The sequence below is a fragment of the Myotis lucifugus genome, unplaced genomic scaffold (assembly GCF_000147115.1).
Source record: "Myotis lucifugus unplaced genomic scaffold, Myoluc2.0 scaffold_106, whole genome shotgun sequence".
NCBI classification, from domain to species: domain Eukaryota; kingdom Metazoa; phylum Chordata; class Mammalia; order Chiroptera; family Vespertilionidae; genus Myotis; species Myotis lucifugus.
Window position 1 is genome coordinate 3,319,765 of NW_005871154.1, and position 14,950 is coordinate 3,334,714.

General features: G+C 39.9%; 1 protein-coding gene across 17 annotated transcripts in view; it reads left to right on the forward strand.

Moving 5' to 3' along the window:
• Positions 1 to 6,988, forward strand: part of PICALM (phosphatidylinositol binding clathrin assembly protein) — a 111,162-nt gene extending 104,174 nt beyond the window's left edge. For 11 of the 17 annotated variants that reach the window (XM_014459309.2, XM_014459313.2, XM_014459312.2 and 8 more), the window contains 2 exons: positions 3,613 to 3,715; positions 5,120 to 6,988. In XM_014459309.2, the coding sequence (XP_014314795.1) occupies positions 3,613 to 3,705 (93 nt within the window). In that variant the 3' untranslated portion in view covers positions 3,706 to 3,715; positions 5,120 to 6,988. The remainder of the gene's footprint in view (positions 1 to 3,612; positions 3,716 to 5,119) is intronic. The other 6 variants (XM_006092889.3, XM_006092890.3, XM_006092891.3 and 3 more) reach the window with 2 other exon arrangements.
• The last annotated feature ends 7,962 nt before the right edge of the window (positions 6,989 to 14,950 follow it).

Genomic DNA, 14,950 nt, shown 5'->3' on the forward strand with positions numbered 1-14,950 from the left:
TTGGCCTAACTTTGTGATGTTACTGATGGGCAGAAGCACAAGATGGGGTTTATTGAACACAAATTCAGGAAGTGGCTAACAGAGGCACTAGAGTCAACCTATAGGGCAGGCCCTCGACCTTATACAGTAGAGCAAAACCTGTCTTTTAGCCACACTTCACAGAGACAGGTGAGGAATAGCATTATCTTTAGTATAAGGTATTGAAACACTACACTGTATTTTTATATCTCTATGCAAGTGCACTCAGATGCACCACCAGTGGCTTGGCCATGTTCTAAACATTATCAGAAAACAACCTACTATTCCATGATTCAGTTTTACAGCTAATGTCTCTGCAGAATCCTATTAAGTAGAGCCATTATTTCTTTTTATTTTTGCTAATGCTCACTGAGGATATTTTCCATTGAGTGTGGAAGGGAGGAGAGACAGAGAGAGAAACATTGATGTGAAAGAGACACATCGATTGGTTGCCTCCCACATGCACCCCGACCAGGGCTGGGGTTGAGCCTGCAACCAAGGTACGTGCCCTAGACCAGAATCAAACCCCAGACCTTTCAGTCTGCATGCGGACGCTCTATCCACTGAGCCAAAGTGGCTAGTGTAGTAGAGCCATTATCTAAATGTTTTGATTGCACAGCAGTATTATGAAAATATTCTTTAAACATGTACCCGCAGTGTATGTATATATTAGATACATTAAAAACATGTTAAAAATAGAAATTTTAAAAGGGTAAAAATTAATAGGAGTTCTAATATTTTCTTCTAATACCCCACTTTGGAGACTATATTTATACAGAGCTTATTTTCACCAAAAACATTTTTTTAAAACATATTATAGAATGCTTACTGTCTAAGTTACTGCTTGTTGCTGAACAAGAGGTAAAATCTGTTTCCTCCATCTGAGAAACCTAAATGTGATGATAATGTGGAAGCACAGTGACTGGTTGATGGTAGAATAAGAACCCTTACCACAGAAACATAGAATGTTGAGAACACAGTGCAAGAGCAGCACAGCCTCGATGGCAGTTGAGCTGGGCTTCTTATAGTAAAACTAGAGGCCCAGTGCACGAAATTTGTGCACAGGTAGGGTCCCTAGGCTTAGCCAACGATCAGGGCCTTCCTTCTGGCTGCCAGCTGGGGTCTCCCTTCATTCTGCGTCGCCCCCTGGTGGTCAGTGCATGTCATAGCGAGCGATCAGTCTCCCGGTTGAACTCCGAGGGGAACAATTTGCATATTAGGCTTTTATATATATAGATAGATGAGCATTTGATTGAAAGTGCTTGGGAAGGTTGAACTAATATTTAAGAAAGCAATGTGCTGATTCCTTCATGTATATTTTATTCTTAAGATACCATAAAATGGTTAAAGTGTGTTGGGTATAGATATTCTAAACCCCGTTTTATAAAACAGCCAGGATTAGGCACTTTCTCAGGCTCTTTAAATACTGCTTCTTCTTATCCACCAGGATCCTTGTTTGCCCCTTTATGTTCTTTGTTCTTCCCACTTTCCTTGCAGCATTTCCTTTGCTTCTTTTCTCATTTACTCTCTGAGCTGACTGCTTTCTCACCCGTGCATGGTGTGCCTATGCTTTGGTACATGTGCCAGAACCAGTGGTACCAGATGGTCCAGGGTTGCTGCATGGCCCTGTCCTTGACGCTCTCTGCAGTCAGCCTAACCAGTCCGGGCCACCTGCTTCAGATGGGTATTGATGATATGAAACTTACTGCAGGAATATTAAGTTTTATTTTCTCATGTTTTAATTTAGCTACATATTTATAGGTGTGAGACATACATCTAATTATGTTACCAATTTAAGAAATAGTAGAAGTATAGTTAGAAATTAGCACGTTTTCTCCCAAGGAAAATTGATCCTCTTCAGCATTATTTATAAGCCTCTAGGAATTCTCTCTACCTGTATGCTCATACATTGAGGTGAATAAAAGTGTTCCCTTTGATCATATTCTTCAGGGGCTTTATCAGGTCTTCGGACTGCTGCTCTCATGAAAACATGTGGTTTAAGAAGACATGTTAGTATGAGGCTGTCATAGGAGACTTGTGACTTTGAATGCTATCTAATTGCAATAAGCAAGGTTTTTGTTTTTATTTTAACAAAAGAGAAAATTTGTTTTGGAGAAAAATCCAGTAAATCTTAGACTCCCTCCAGTTCAGTGATGATGCTCACCAGTCTCTGATTAGTTATCCGTGGCTGGTCTAAACGGGGCGTAGGAGACATCTTTCTAATTAAGTTGTACCTTAATCTGTCTCTGTGTGAATATTTGAATCCCCAAACCCAGACATGCTGCCATGTCCTCCCATCTGTAGCTGCTTGTGTAATTCCATCATCTTTTCCATTGTTTTTGAACATTTATTTCTGAGAACAAGGTATGAATTAGGAAAATGACTCAACCACTGATAAAACTGACAGTGATTTCTAAGCCTACTAATTTATCTTGGCATCCAAAACAGCACATTGCATATACTTGTGATATAGTGTTTGCTGAAACTCATTGGCTATTTAATCTCTATAGTGTTTTTCTTTAAAAAATAAAATAAAAAGGTAGAAATAAGATCACTTTGAGCCAATAAAGACAGATTTGGGATCATGAAATCCTTTATAGGATTTGAGTGTTGAAGTATGAATTGAAACTTTTTACTTAATCAACTTTGATTTAATAATTGAACGCCCATAAAAAGGACAGCTCATTTTATAATCGCTCTGTGCTTACATGACTCTGCAATCTCATGCAGGGGGAGGGGAAAAGTTACAAGTTCTGAACTAAAATGGCTCATGTCTGGTTTGAATACACTAAATGTAGGCTCAGTGAAGGAGATACATGTATGAAAATGAACATCTTGGCTCTTCAGGAACTGTCTTTCTTTGAGGGAATAGCTAAGATGATGTTATTGAGTTCAACAGTCTACTTGCCTTAACATACATTCAAATTAAATGATAGAAGAAAATTCCAAGAATCAAGCAAACATATTTAAGCAGGAAGCAGAATAAAAAATCTTTAATTTCCTAAGTTCTGGGCAGTTAGACTAGGTGACCTCTAATACACTTTCCCCTCCCAGCTCCACCCTGTCTAGGTATCAGGCAGGAGCCAACTCTATGTGCAAATAGTGTGAGCACTGAGGACAGGACTTTGCATGTCCTGTGAAGAAGGAAGGAAAAAATATTGCAGCTCGATATGTTGGGTCTGGACTAGGTCAGAGTTTGCACAGCTTTTGACAGACAGACTGGACACAGGAAGCCATCTTCCCTCAATTGTAAACAACAACAACACAATTATGTACTTCTTCCCCTCTCTGATGCACATATAGCATAAAAATCTTAACCGTGGGTCAACTTAATATTGACCTCTTTGGGTAAAAGACTTTCTTCCTTTGGAATTCCAGAAACAAAATTTGTTTTCTGAAAGACACATGCCATTGGATGCCCTTTAGCTTGACATGTGACTGAAATTTTTGTTTGAATTTCATTTTCTACAAAGGCTGCCTTTATATTTAAAGTTGACAAAACAAAAACCACTTCTTTCATTACATTTTCTGCTTTCATGTTCTGTCATTCTGAGCTCTTTTTTTCTTTCCCTCTCTCTGTCTTCTTCCCCCTAGCTGTCGGCAGCATCCAGCCCCTCCAGTCACAGTCCTCACAGAGCTTCAGGAAAGGACCCTTTTGCAGAGCTCTCTTTGGAGGATTTCTTATAAATCACTTTAGGTATTGCTGCTTGTTGGGGGAGATGGGGACTTAAGTAATTAAAAAATTTATCAAACATGAAGCACCATTCACTCTTCTCCTTAGTTCTTTAAAGAACTCGGTTCCCTCTCTTCCTCCTCCTCCTCCTCTATTTTTTAGGTGAAGAGTAAAAATAGATCAAGATAGGACAGAAGGGACAAATAACTTTTGGAAAATATCTTTAATATAATTAGGAGATATTAAATCAAAAGACCATTTCTCATGTTTACATGTAAGCATCCACTGCTCACATCAGGTGATGAGAACAAATACCACCCTTAAAAACTGGATGTTTTAGTCAGTTTAATAGGATCATAGAGAACAAACAACACCGTTTTTACACATCAGCTCAGAGCTTGATTGGGAGCATCGTTGGTTTAACATAATGGCCAGGGTTAGTGTGAAAAATTCATTTTAACAGTGTCTTTAAAGGGCTATATTTTTATGTATGCCTTTTCATCTAAAAATAGTAACATTCCCCCTTCCCTCCCCCCCAAAAAACTGAAACACATACAACTTATATTAGTACTAGAGGCCCAATGCACAAAATTCGTGCAAGGGGCTCGGCCCTCGCAGGCCCGCGGCCCCTCCCACTGGTCATTCTGGAAGGTTGTTCCAGAAGGTCATTCCGCCGTCTAGTCTAATTAGCATATTAGCTCTTTATTATATCGGATTATTTATTTATTTTTGTTAAGGGCAAGTGAATCCTTGGGGCCTTTTTGATAGAAGGCTTGTGCATTTGATCCACACTGCCTGCTTTTGCTGGAAGACAGTGTAATTTGTTCTTGCTGCTATAGCCCACAGTGCAGGTATACCTTCTAGATCTTGAGTTTGTACTCTTCTGATTTGATAATAGTTTACTATTACTTCTACTTCTCTGGATGAGCAGCTTAATGGATATCATGAGGGAAGGGTCTGAGTGAACAGTGACACCCAATTGAAAAGTATTTCCTTGTTGATCTTTTGGATTTTTATTTATATCGTAAAGAAATGATTTAGTAAGCATAATATTACTATCCTTTAACTATCTCTAATTTTATGATATCATTTGGAAATAATATTTTAAATTTTGCTTTCCTAAAAAAGATTTTACATGGAATATTTATGTTCATGGAGAGATTTTCTGAACTTATGAAAAAATTGTTCACTTGCCTTCTTCTACCCCCTGGTTTTTAGTAATTAGAAAGATATTTATAAGAAAGATATTTATTGAGTTCTGCCACATGATAAACTGATAATACTGTTTTATAATTGAAGTTTGTGATAAGCATGCTATGAACACTTCTGAGCCAGTTGAATGGTAAAAGTCACAAAGCGGTTTTATTTGTGAGAAGACATCCTACAGTGCAATGAATTAATAACTTAACATGCTTTTTTTTTCCCCAGATACAGTTTATGTAACTAGATGGAAGAGAATGGAACTATTTCAAAACGACAAGTGCTCAAGCAGCAAATACTTGCAGCAAAATCCAAACTGCTGTCTCCTAAACTCTCTTCTTCCATTAGAATGCTACAGTAACACAGTGGAGGCCCATGAAGGAAATTGGGACTAGTCTATAGGAGAATGTATTAATACAGTTTATAAAGCCAAGAATTGCCATGATTTCAGACTAAGATCTGTCTTTCTGGTGACTAACCCTTCAGTCTTTCAACTTCTATTAATACCCATAATCAGTAACCTACCAAGAAAAGCCCTTATTTGGAAAGTGCAAAATTTGTATTTGGAAAAGCTGCCGGAGGGAAGAGCTGTGTCCTTTACTGTAATGCAACAGGACTCTGGGGGGATCAAAATCATAACTCTCGATTATGCAGTATCTTTCTTTTCTCCAATCCTGACAAAAACAGTAATTACAGTTAATTTTTCTTTTTTTTAAAAATTATATATTCAGTTTGCAGTAGACATTCCTTAAGTATTTGTATTTATTTATGATTATCAATTTACGTAACATTAATATTGTATCAAACCTCTTTATGAAAATGAGTATGGATGTACACAGTATGTTTGATTTTTATCCACAAGAATGAATCTGATTCAGAATGCTTTTCAGCTGACATACAGAGCACTAAATATTTTAAGGCAAGTCCATAGGTCTGAATCGCTTAAGAATTTTCAGTCTCTATGGATTTAAGGAAGCATTATAAATGCATTAATTCTTATAGTCAACTCTGTGCCTAGGATTTTGCAAGGGAACAGTTCACTGACTAGGAAAAGCACTACATTAAATTCAGCATTAGTGCATTGGGAAGGAACTTTACTGCTTTGTGCTTGGCATGTCATTATTTTCCATTTGACATTAGGGCCTTTCCAAAATGAATGTGAGGAATTGCTTTCACTTCAAGACTTTCCTTCTTTTCAGTAAAACTCTAGGAGGTGTTATGGGGGGAGGGAAGGGGACAAAATCCTTGAACCTTTTATTTGGCTCATGCCATGTTATGATCATGTACCTTTTAAACAAGGGTAAATAATATCTTTAAAGTTGATGTCTAGCCAAGAGTTTAGTTAACAAATAAACTGCACTGTTGATCGGTGCTTTGTGTAAATACATCTTAACATTTGGGTTGAGAGGGGCCTTAAGAAGGAAAGTTTGTTGTAGGAAAGCAATTCTGTACATGAGTTTAAGCATACTTGTTGCATTGTCTTTGCAGATTCTATTTTTGTTTACAATATTAAAATGTATGTTAGCAAAAATGGGTGGATTTTCAAATAAAATGCAGCTTCCACAAAACTTTTATGTTATTCTGGTCTGAGGTACATTTTCATTTTTTTTTCTTTATCATCAGTATCATCAATTTTTTTTTGCTAATAAAAGTATATTCAGGTGATTATATTTGCTGATTTAATAGAATGTATAAAGTTTATTCCTGTTTTAACTTAATTTCCAGAAAGACTTATCTTAGTACTTCTGATTACCTTCTAGGCTTATTGATAAACTGAACTACTTACTAGAAATTTTCATTTTTGACTTTTGATCAGATGCCTTTGGTCAGGTAAGTTCAAGGGGGAGAACGCTTTGAGCATTGACATATTGATGCATGTGGTTATGTCTGCCAAAGAAACCTCTGACTGTATCATGTGTCATATTGAACAGTAAGTAGGATTCAGGATACATAATAGAGGATTAAAAGCTTTGTCCATTGATAAATGTTTGCATTATATTTGCCATGGTTGGAAAAAATAGCCTTTAATCAATATACTTTGTTAATTTGAACAGTTTTTAAGTTTCATAATTATTAAACCATTTTCATATTAATTGGGAAATTGCTCTTTTGTAAGTTAACTTCCTTAACATCACAGATTTTTATTTATCTCTGCTGGTGTTTGAGTAGGTATTACATTTGAGGTCTGTGGCTTGTTCCTTTTATGTTTCCTTATATTTGTTGGTATGTTTCAGTTTGTAAAGATGCTTTGTAAATGTTTCCATCTTATTTTTTGTTCACACAGTTTTTGGGCTTGTTGGATACGTAGGTATTGTCCATACTTTACCCATTTTACAGATTAAAATCAGGAACTAAAAAAGAACCTTGTTCAGATGGATGAGCTGACAGACCGAGGAGTCAAGTCTGGTTTCGTGGTTCATTGTTTTGCCTGTGACCTGCTGTTGTTAATTCAAATGTGCAAACTGAAAAGGGAATTTCCCTCTGTGGTCTAGACTGATGACCACTCTTTATTCCCAGATGATCTTCTCCTATGGATTACATGTCCTGCCTCCTTTCTGATGCCTAGACATTAATGACAAGGAAAAACACAAAACATATGCTTATATTAACTTTAGTCAAAATATAACAGGTGAGGTAAATCAGCTGTAGAATGCTAATTAAACCAGGTTATAAACCTGTACATGTCCACACCATTTTATGACCCAACTAGCAAAGTTGGTAGTGGCTACAGAGAAAGATAAGATTACTAGCAGAAGGCAGCTGTACTCATCCCAAATCTTTTTCAAAATTGTTTGATGTATCACAAAGTATTATGAGGAGCCATAGCACTCAGCTTGATAGCTCATTCTTACCTTCCAGACAAGATGGCGCCACTGTTTCCATCAGTGGCCTCTGCAACTATCCTAGGACTTTCTCTGGCCACACTTGCTCCTTCCGTGGTTCTGACCAGCCCTGTTGGAATTCTGTCTGAATAGGTTCTGAATGGAAAGGCTGCAATGTCATCTTCATGCAATCTCAGAAAACCTCAACTAATTTCTTATCTTTATTAAGAGGCAGTGTTCTATTCAGTGTGTCACCAATCGGAAATATTTTCTAAGTTGCTAGCTGGTATTTCTAGTCTAATTCTGGTATAAGCACTTAGTAAATGTTCCATTGTTATTGATGTAGCACACAGGTGTAGTTTTTATGCTGTATGAAACCACCCACATTGTCAAAAATTGTCTAAAGCTCTTTCTATGGTATTTCTTTTGGGGCAGCTGTGACTATCTTGAGGCAGAGATCTATAAATAGAAAAAAGTAAGGAGAAAGTTAAATTGGATTCCTAATACGTTCTCATTCAAATCTCATTTTCTTTACCTGTTAAAGCTAATTTCAAAAGTTAGTTTTGAAATAAAAATTGCTGTGTGAGAATCTCCTAGGGAGCTAAACCCTGCCCTGCCTGAGCCTTCTACAGCCAGACACCCCTCCTGTCTCCCTTGAGCCTAGGCAGTTGGCAGCTGTCCTGTATGACCAATAAGCAAGTGTTGCCTTATCTTGCTCTTGACTGGGACTGGAGGGCAGGAAGTCTCAGGAGAAGGGAGCAGCCCCCACTCCCCTTTGTGCACCTGGACTCCAGGCTTCTGCACTCATGCGCACAATTTACCATTGATTTCCTTGGCCTTTCAAGAACATTACTGGAAGCATGAAGCACACTACCCTGGCTCTGTCAGCTAGCCTAGTAGCTGTTCTAAGAGACAAAACAAAATCTCTTTTATGATCATTTTTGTCATAAAGTAGGTTCCTGGCACAGAGCTCCTAAAACTTATAATTTCCTGAGTGTTCAGAGCATAGGAGCATCTTTTGTTCTGGTTCTTGTATTTGACCTGTTTCTGATACAGCGCTCCTGAATCCCTGGGAATCTTCCTGGGTGATAGTAGTTAGGTGACTTGTCAAGCTCCTGAATAGCTTTAGATTGGGAGCTGGTCACCAAAAAGACCCAACCATGATTAAAAGCTTGGAACTTTCCGTCTCAACCCCAATCCTCCAGGAAGGGGAGAGGGACTGGAGACTGAGATAATGATTGATTATGCCTACACGGTGAAGCTGTCATAAAAATACCAATATTGCCAGCTTGGTGTAGCGCAGTGGTTGAGCATTGACCCATTAACCAAGAGGTCACTGGTTGGATTCAGATCAGGCCACATGCCTGGGCTGTGGGATCAGTCCCTAGGCATGCAAGAGGCAGCTGATGGATGATGTTTCTCATCGATGTTTCTACCTCTATCCCTTCCTCTCTAACAAAGCAATAAAAACATTAAAAACAAACGAACAATACAAGGGGTTTGAGAGCTTCCAGGCTGGTGAACATCCACATGTCAGGAGGGTGGTGTACCCTAACTCACAGGGACAGAAACTCCTGCACTCGAGACTCTTCCACACTGAACCCATGTTATCTCTTTATATGGCTATTCATCTGTACCCTCTATCATCGCCTTTATTATATAATAAACTGGTAAGTGTTAAGTGGTTACCTGAATTCTCTGAGCCATTCTAGCAAGCAATTGACCCAAGAAGGGGGTTATAGGAACCCTGCATAGCTAGTCAATCAGAAGTACCGGTGACAACCTGGACTTAGAATTGGCATCTAGAGTGGGGGTGGGGGAGCAATCTGTGGGACTGAGCTAACTCTAGTTGGTGTAAGAATTATAGGACACCAGCTGCTATTCTGTGGTTGATGTGGAAAATCCATACACCTGGTATCAGAAGTATTAAAAAGAAGGTGGACTATTTAATAATAATTGTTTTATTAGTAACGTATGTCCATTTGGAGAAGGGGCAGAATTCTCTACCCCATACACCAACATAAATTCCAAATTGGTTAAAGAGTATACATGTAGGGAATTAGGAGGAAAATATAGGTGATTATTTCAGTCAAATAGGAAAAGGGGAAGGATATAATAACTAAAAACCTCAGTTCACCAAAAGACAAATACTAATGACCAATGAAAAAAGTTCATCTTTAGTAGTAACTAAAATTTTCAATGAAAACAATAGTGCTTTCCAAGTGTAATGCTGTTCTTAGTGCTTTTATATGTGTATTTGTTCCTTACTCAAGTGTGTGGCGGAGACACTTTTTTATACCTATTTTATAGACGAGGAAACAGGCCTAGAGAGGTTAGTCACTTACTGTATGATCTTTATCAACTAAGTGGTAGAGCTGTGTTCCTGAGCCTCTGGTCTGGCTCTGGGTCTGCCCATACCCCTGTCTGTGAACTGGTGTAGAGGATTTGTATATATAACAGCACAGGCAAGAGTGCACGAACTGCAGCTAAAGCTGAGGGGAGTATTAAGCCAGTACAGCTTTTGGGGGTGGGGAGAGTTAGCCTTAGTTATTAGAAGTTTTGAGAGTTCCTACCCTTATCCGAAAATTACACCTTTAGGAAGTTTACCCAGGGAAATAACCTGCTAATCACATCTCCCCAACTCTGGCAGGAGCCTTCTATGTTTATAGGCGGTGGTGTAGGATGATTAAGTTCATTTAGGCACACGGCCCTTTAGCGCACGGCCCTTACGCACACGCTGCCCCACCACCATGTTGGTTTTTGTGCTCCGGACACCGGGGTCTTTGCACTTGGGGAATCCTTTCCTGTAAGCAAGCAAATCGTGCTGTAGTTTAGGTATTGAGAACCAGTAGGGTCTTGTGGATGATGGCCCAGTGACATTTTCTTCCTCACCGGAGGGTTGGTCAGGAAATGAGGTGGGAGGAGGAAGTCTTGACTGAAGACTAGAAATACAGATCCCAGGTGCCTAGGAGAACCAGCTTTCCCGGTCACTCAGCGAGTTTTACTGTCCTGAGTTTAGGAGGTAAGTGCAACTCCCCAGATCTCTCGTCCTGGGTTGTGTATGGGACAACAGAGGACCCACAAGGCATTTTTAGTTTCATATTCAGGCGGCTTCTCGGCATGGTTTTTTAATTGCAAGCCTTAGCATACATACATGTTTCCCAAAGTTTCCACACTGATAATTCCCCCCAAAAATGTTGCTTTCTGAGAAGGGTGAGGGGTGGGGTGGTCCATCACAAGGGGATTCATGTGTTTGGCTCCAGCCCCTGCCCTTCGATCCTGTGCCTGTGGCTCACTGCCTATCAAGTGTCCAAGGCCTACAATTCCAACCCTTCTCAGCCGTAAAACGTCCATATAACGGACTAATTCGGTGGAGGGGGTATCTGTTAAAGCTGAAAGTCTGTCATAAAGTATGTTTTCCGAATGCATATGTTAAAAAATTGACAAAATCGTTAACCTGTTTTTACTTATTAGACATGTGTAATTAAAATTATGTATGAAAAGCTTAATTTCACAGAAAAGTTTTCTACATGTATTACTGTAATTTTAAATTTATAATGAATAGGTCTAGTAAATGCGTGCCCTCAATAGTCACCCAAGTAAACAAATGCACAGGGTGGGGGCCTGGCTAGCGCATGTGGGAGCATCAGCTGACTTGTGTTAAAACTGCTGCAGAAAGTCACCCCACCGGACAACAGAACCAATTACCACGTGTGATGCGGTGTGATCACGTGCTAATCATTCACCGAACATGGTTTACAAGTGGTGACTCTTGGATTTAGTTATGTAGACTATAGTTGTAGATACAGTGGGGCCTGGCTTACGAGTTTAATTCGTTCGGAGACCGAGCTCGTTAAGGAGCTCGTTAACTCAAATTACTCTATCAACTCAATGCAAAAAATCAGCAGAGAGACAGCTGGTATCAAAAAACTCGTTAGTGGGGACACTCGTAAGTCAAGGCCCCACTGTATGTAATATTTACTTATGTCGGCGAAATTACTACAGTGTCTTTTCCAACATATGGCCGACTCGCTAACATATGTTAAAAATGACAATGAATAAAAAAATAACCTGTTAATTTAATTACAAGCTGTAGGGGCAAGTGAGGATATAGCCCAATTCCCCCTCCCAGTCAGTGGAACAGTGTCCACCTGGCAGCGGCCACGAGGAGCAGAGCAGCCCTGACCTGAGTGTTTCCCATGTCACTGACTGCTAACAAGCTTCACCAGGCTCTGTCCTCAGCTGCCTGCAGGCCTTTCCCAACACGGCCCTCTCCTCTCTCCCCTCTGCTAGAGATGCCCCTACCCTGGCCAAATGTGGAAACACCCAGCAGGCCGCCATCCAGTCTTTCCCAGATGTAATTTATAAAGGCTATGTCTTTCCCCTCTGGTCACACACGTGATTTTTTCCGACTAGCAAAGAACAGCATGGTGCTCCCGGGATTGGAGCGCCTACAGTACATAAGCAAATCTTGGGTAAAAGCATTTTAAAATTAACAGTGTTACGACATACAGACCGGAAATTTTGTCCATTAAGTCAAAGTCTGTAAACACAGGGCTTGCTGTACCTCCATTATTGAAACTTGTGCTCAGCCTTTTTCTCTTCATTGCCTCTTAATAGAACTTGAGTTCTCTGCCCCTTTGCATCTATATTTTTTGCCTATTTTGCTGTTCAATTCCTAACACCTCTGGGAGGGAAAACTAGCAACTGATTATTTTTAGGGACATTGTGAATTGGACAGCTCTTTCCCAAAATCATTAAAACATCTGTATTCTTTGCCCTGTAATCTCACTTCTGGAAATCTAAAGAAAATAATCCAAACTATCAAAAATACTTTATGCAGAAAAATACCTATCACAGCAATTGTTCTTTGTGGAATAAGAAAAGAGGTAAATGTTGAGTCCTGGAGAATATCTCCATTATTCAAGGGTAGTAAAAAATTAATGGAGACCAGGAAAAAACAGGGAAGAGATATTAGGGACATAGTTGAAGAAGTAGGGAATGGTGAACACAAGTGAAATATTCAAAACTAACCATTGGCTCCAACAGTTAGAACTTAACACTTAACACTTAACCTAGCCATGCCCAGGCATTGGCAGGGACAGGAGCCAGACTGCTGCATGAAATGGAGAATGGGGAGAATGGTGGTGGTATCAAGATGCTTGGCTAGGAACTAAAAGAGGTAAAGGACAATAAGCAAAGGGCGTATAGGCCAAGGAAGCTTTTAAGATGAAAGTAAAGTCACTCTCCCTTGTTCATCCACTCAACACATTGAGTGCCTTCTGTGAGCCAGGAGTTTTAGGTGCAAAAATCAGTAAGGCAGGGTTTTGCTTTCATGAGCTTATTTTCTTATGATAGTAGGCAATGAAGTATTCTATGACTCATGATGAGTGCTCTAAGAAAAAGGGTGAAAGGATAGAGTGATGTAAGAATATGGTACTATTTTGTTTAGGGCAGCGGTTCTCAACCTATGGGTCGCGACCCCTTTGGGGGTCAAACGACCCTTTCACAGGGGTCGCCTAAGACCATCGAAAAACACATGTATAATTATATATTGTTTTTGTGATTAATCACTATGCTTTAATTATGTTCAATTTATAACAATGAAAATACATCCTGCATATCAGATATTGACATTACGATTCGTAACAGTAGCAAAATTACAGTTATGAAGTAGCAACGAAAATAATTTTATGGTTGGGGGTCACCACAACATGAGGAGCTGTATTAAAGGGTCGCGGCATTAGGAAGGTTGAGAACCACTGGGTTAGGGTCTCAAGGAAGACCTCTGATGAAGTGACTTTTGAACAGACTTGAGTGAAGTGAGGAAGATGGGAAGATGCAGAAACTGATTCCCCTTCTCACACAAGCAGGGGAAAAACCCAACATCCTAAAGGGGACTGTGCTTGGCTTCTCTGAGAAGCAGCAAGGATACCAGGGGTCTGGAGCAGAGCGGGTGAGCGGGAGCGTGGTGGAAGCTGTGGTTAGAGCGGTGGCAGTGGGCCGGGACTTGCCAGGTCCTGCTGAGGTTTGGCTTTCAGTCTGAGCTGGGACAGCACTGCAAATGCTGGGCAGAGGACTCTTTAAAGACTTTTGTTGATAGAAGGACCACTGAGGCGGCTGTATTGAGAATGGACTATAGAGAGTAAAGAAACTGTGAACTAGTCAGGAGACTATTGTCCTAGTCCTCCAGCATGAACAAAACTTAGCTGGAGGGGTTGGCCAAAGATAAGAGACAATCAGTAGAAAGAACTAGAGGTTGACCAAGATGGCACAGGAGGCTCCTGGACTTCCTCCCTCTGACAAACACACTGAATACACGCTACATGTTGACCAGTTAACCTTTGATAGAAATCCAGAAGCCAGCTGAATGACTCCCACACATCGGGTGAGAGAGAAAATGCATCAGAATAAGTAGGAAAGGCTGACATACTCTGGCTGTAAACCCTGCCTTCACCACAGCACCATACAATGGGGAAGAAACCCCAATTCCAGCTTTTCTCTAAGGGGTGAAAGATTTGGACCCCACCTTTAGCAACTCAACCTTTAAGACTCACATACAAGGGATGGATCCCCCAAACACCTCACTATGAAAACCCATGAGGCTGTGTTTATGAGACCCGCAAGACAAAGGGGTAGTTGTTAAGGATCTAATGTACAACATGATAACTATGGTTGATAGCACTGCACTGTATTTTCAATCCGAGTGTGGGAATCCACATATGCGGAGGGCTGACTTAAGTTATACACAAATTTTCGGTGCCCCCAGTCAAGGGTCAACTGTATTGTAGAATTGAAATTTGCTAAGAGTTGAACTTAAATGTTCCCCCAAAGGTAAATATGTGAGGTGCTGGCTGTGTTAACTTGAGAGGAATCCTTTCACAATGTATTCTGTAATCATCACATTGTGAACTTCAAATTTCTTAAAATATTATTTGTCAATTATATCTCAATAAAGTTTAAAAAAAAAAAAAGGAAAGGGCCCAGCCAGAGTGGCTCAGTGTTTGAGTGCCAACCTACCAGTATGCACCAGGAGATCACAGTTTGATTCCCAATCAGGGCACATGCCCAGGTTGTGGGCTTAGTCTCCGGTGGGGGGCGTGCAGGAGGCAGTCGATCAATGATTCTCATTATTGATGTTTCAATCTCTCCCTTCCTCTCTGAAAGCAACAACAACAACAACAAAAATTTAAGATTTTTTTTAAAGCAAAGAATCTACTAATGGCGCTAATTAGAG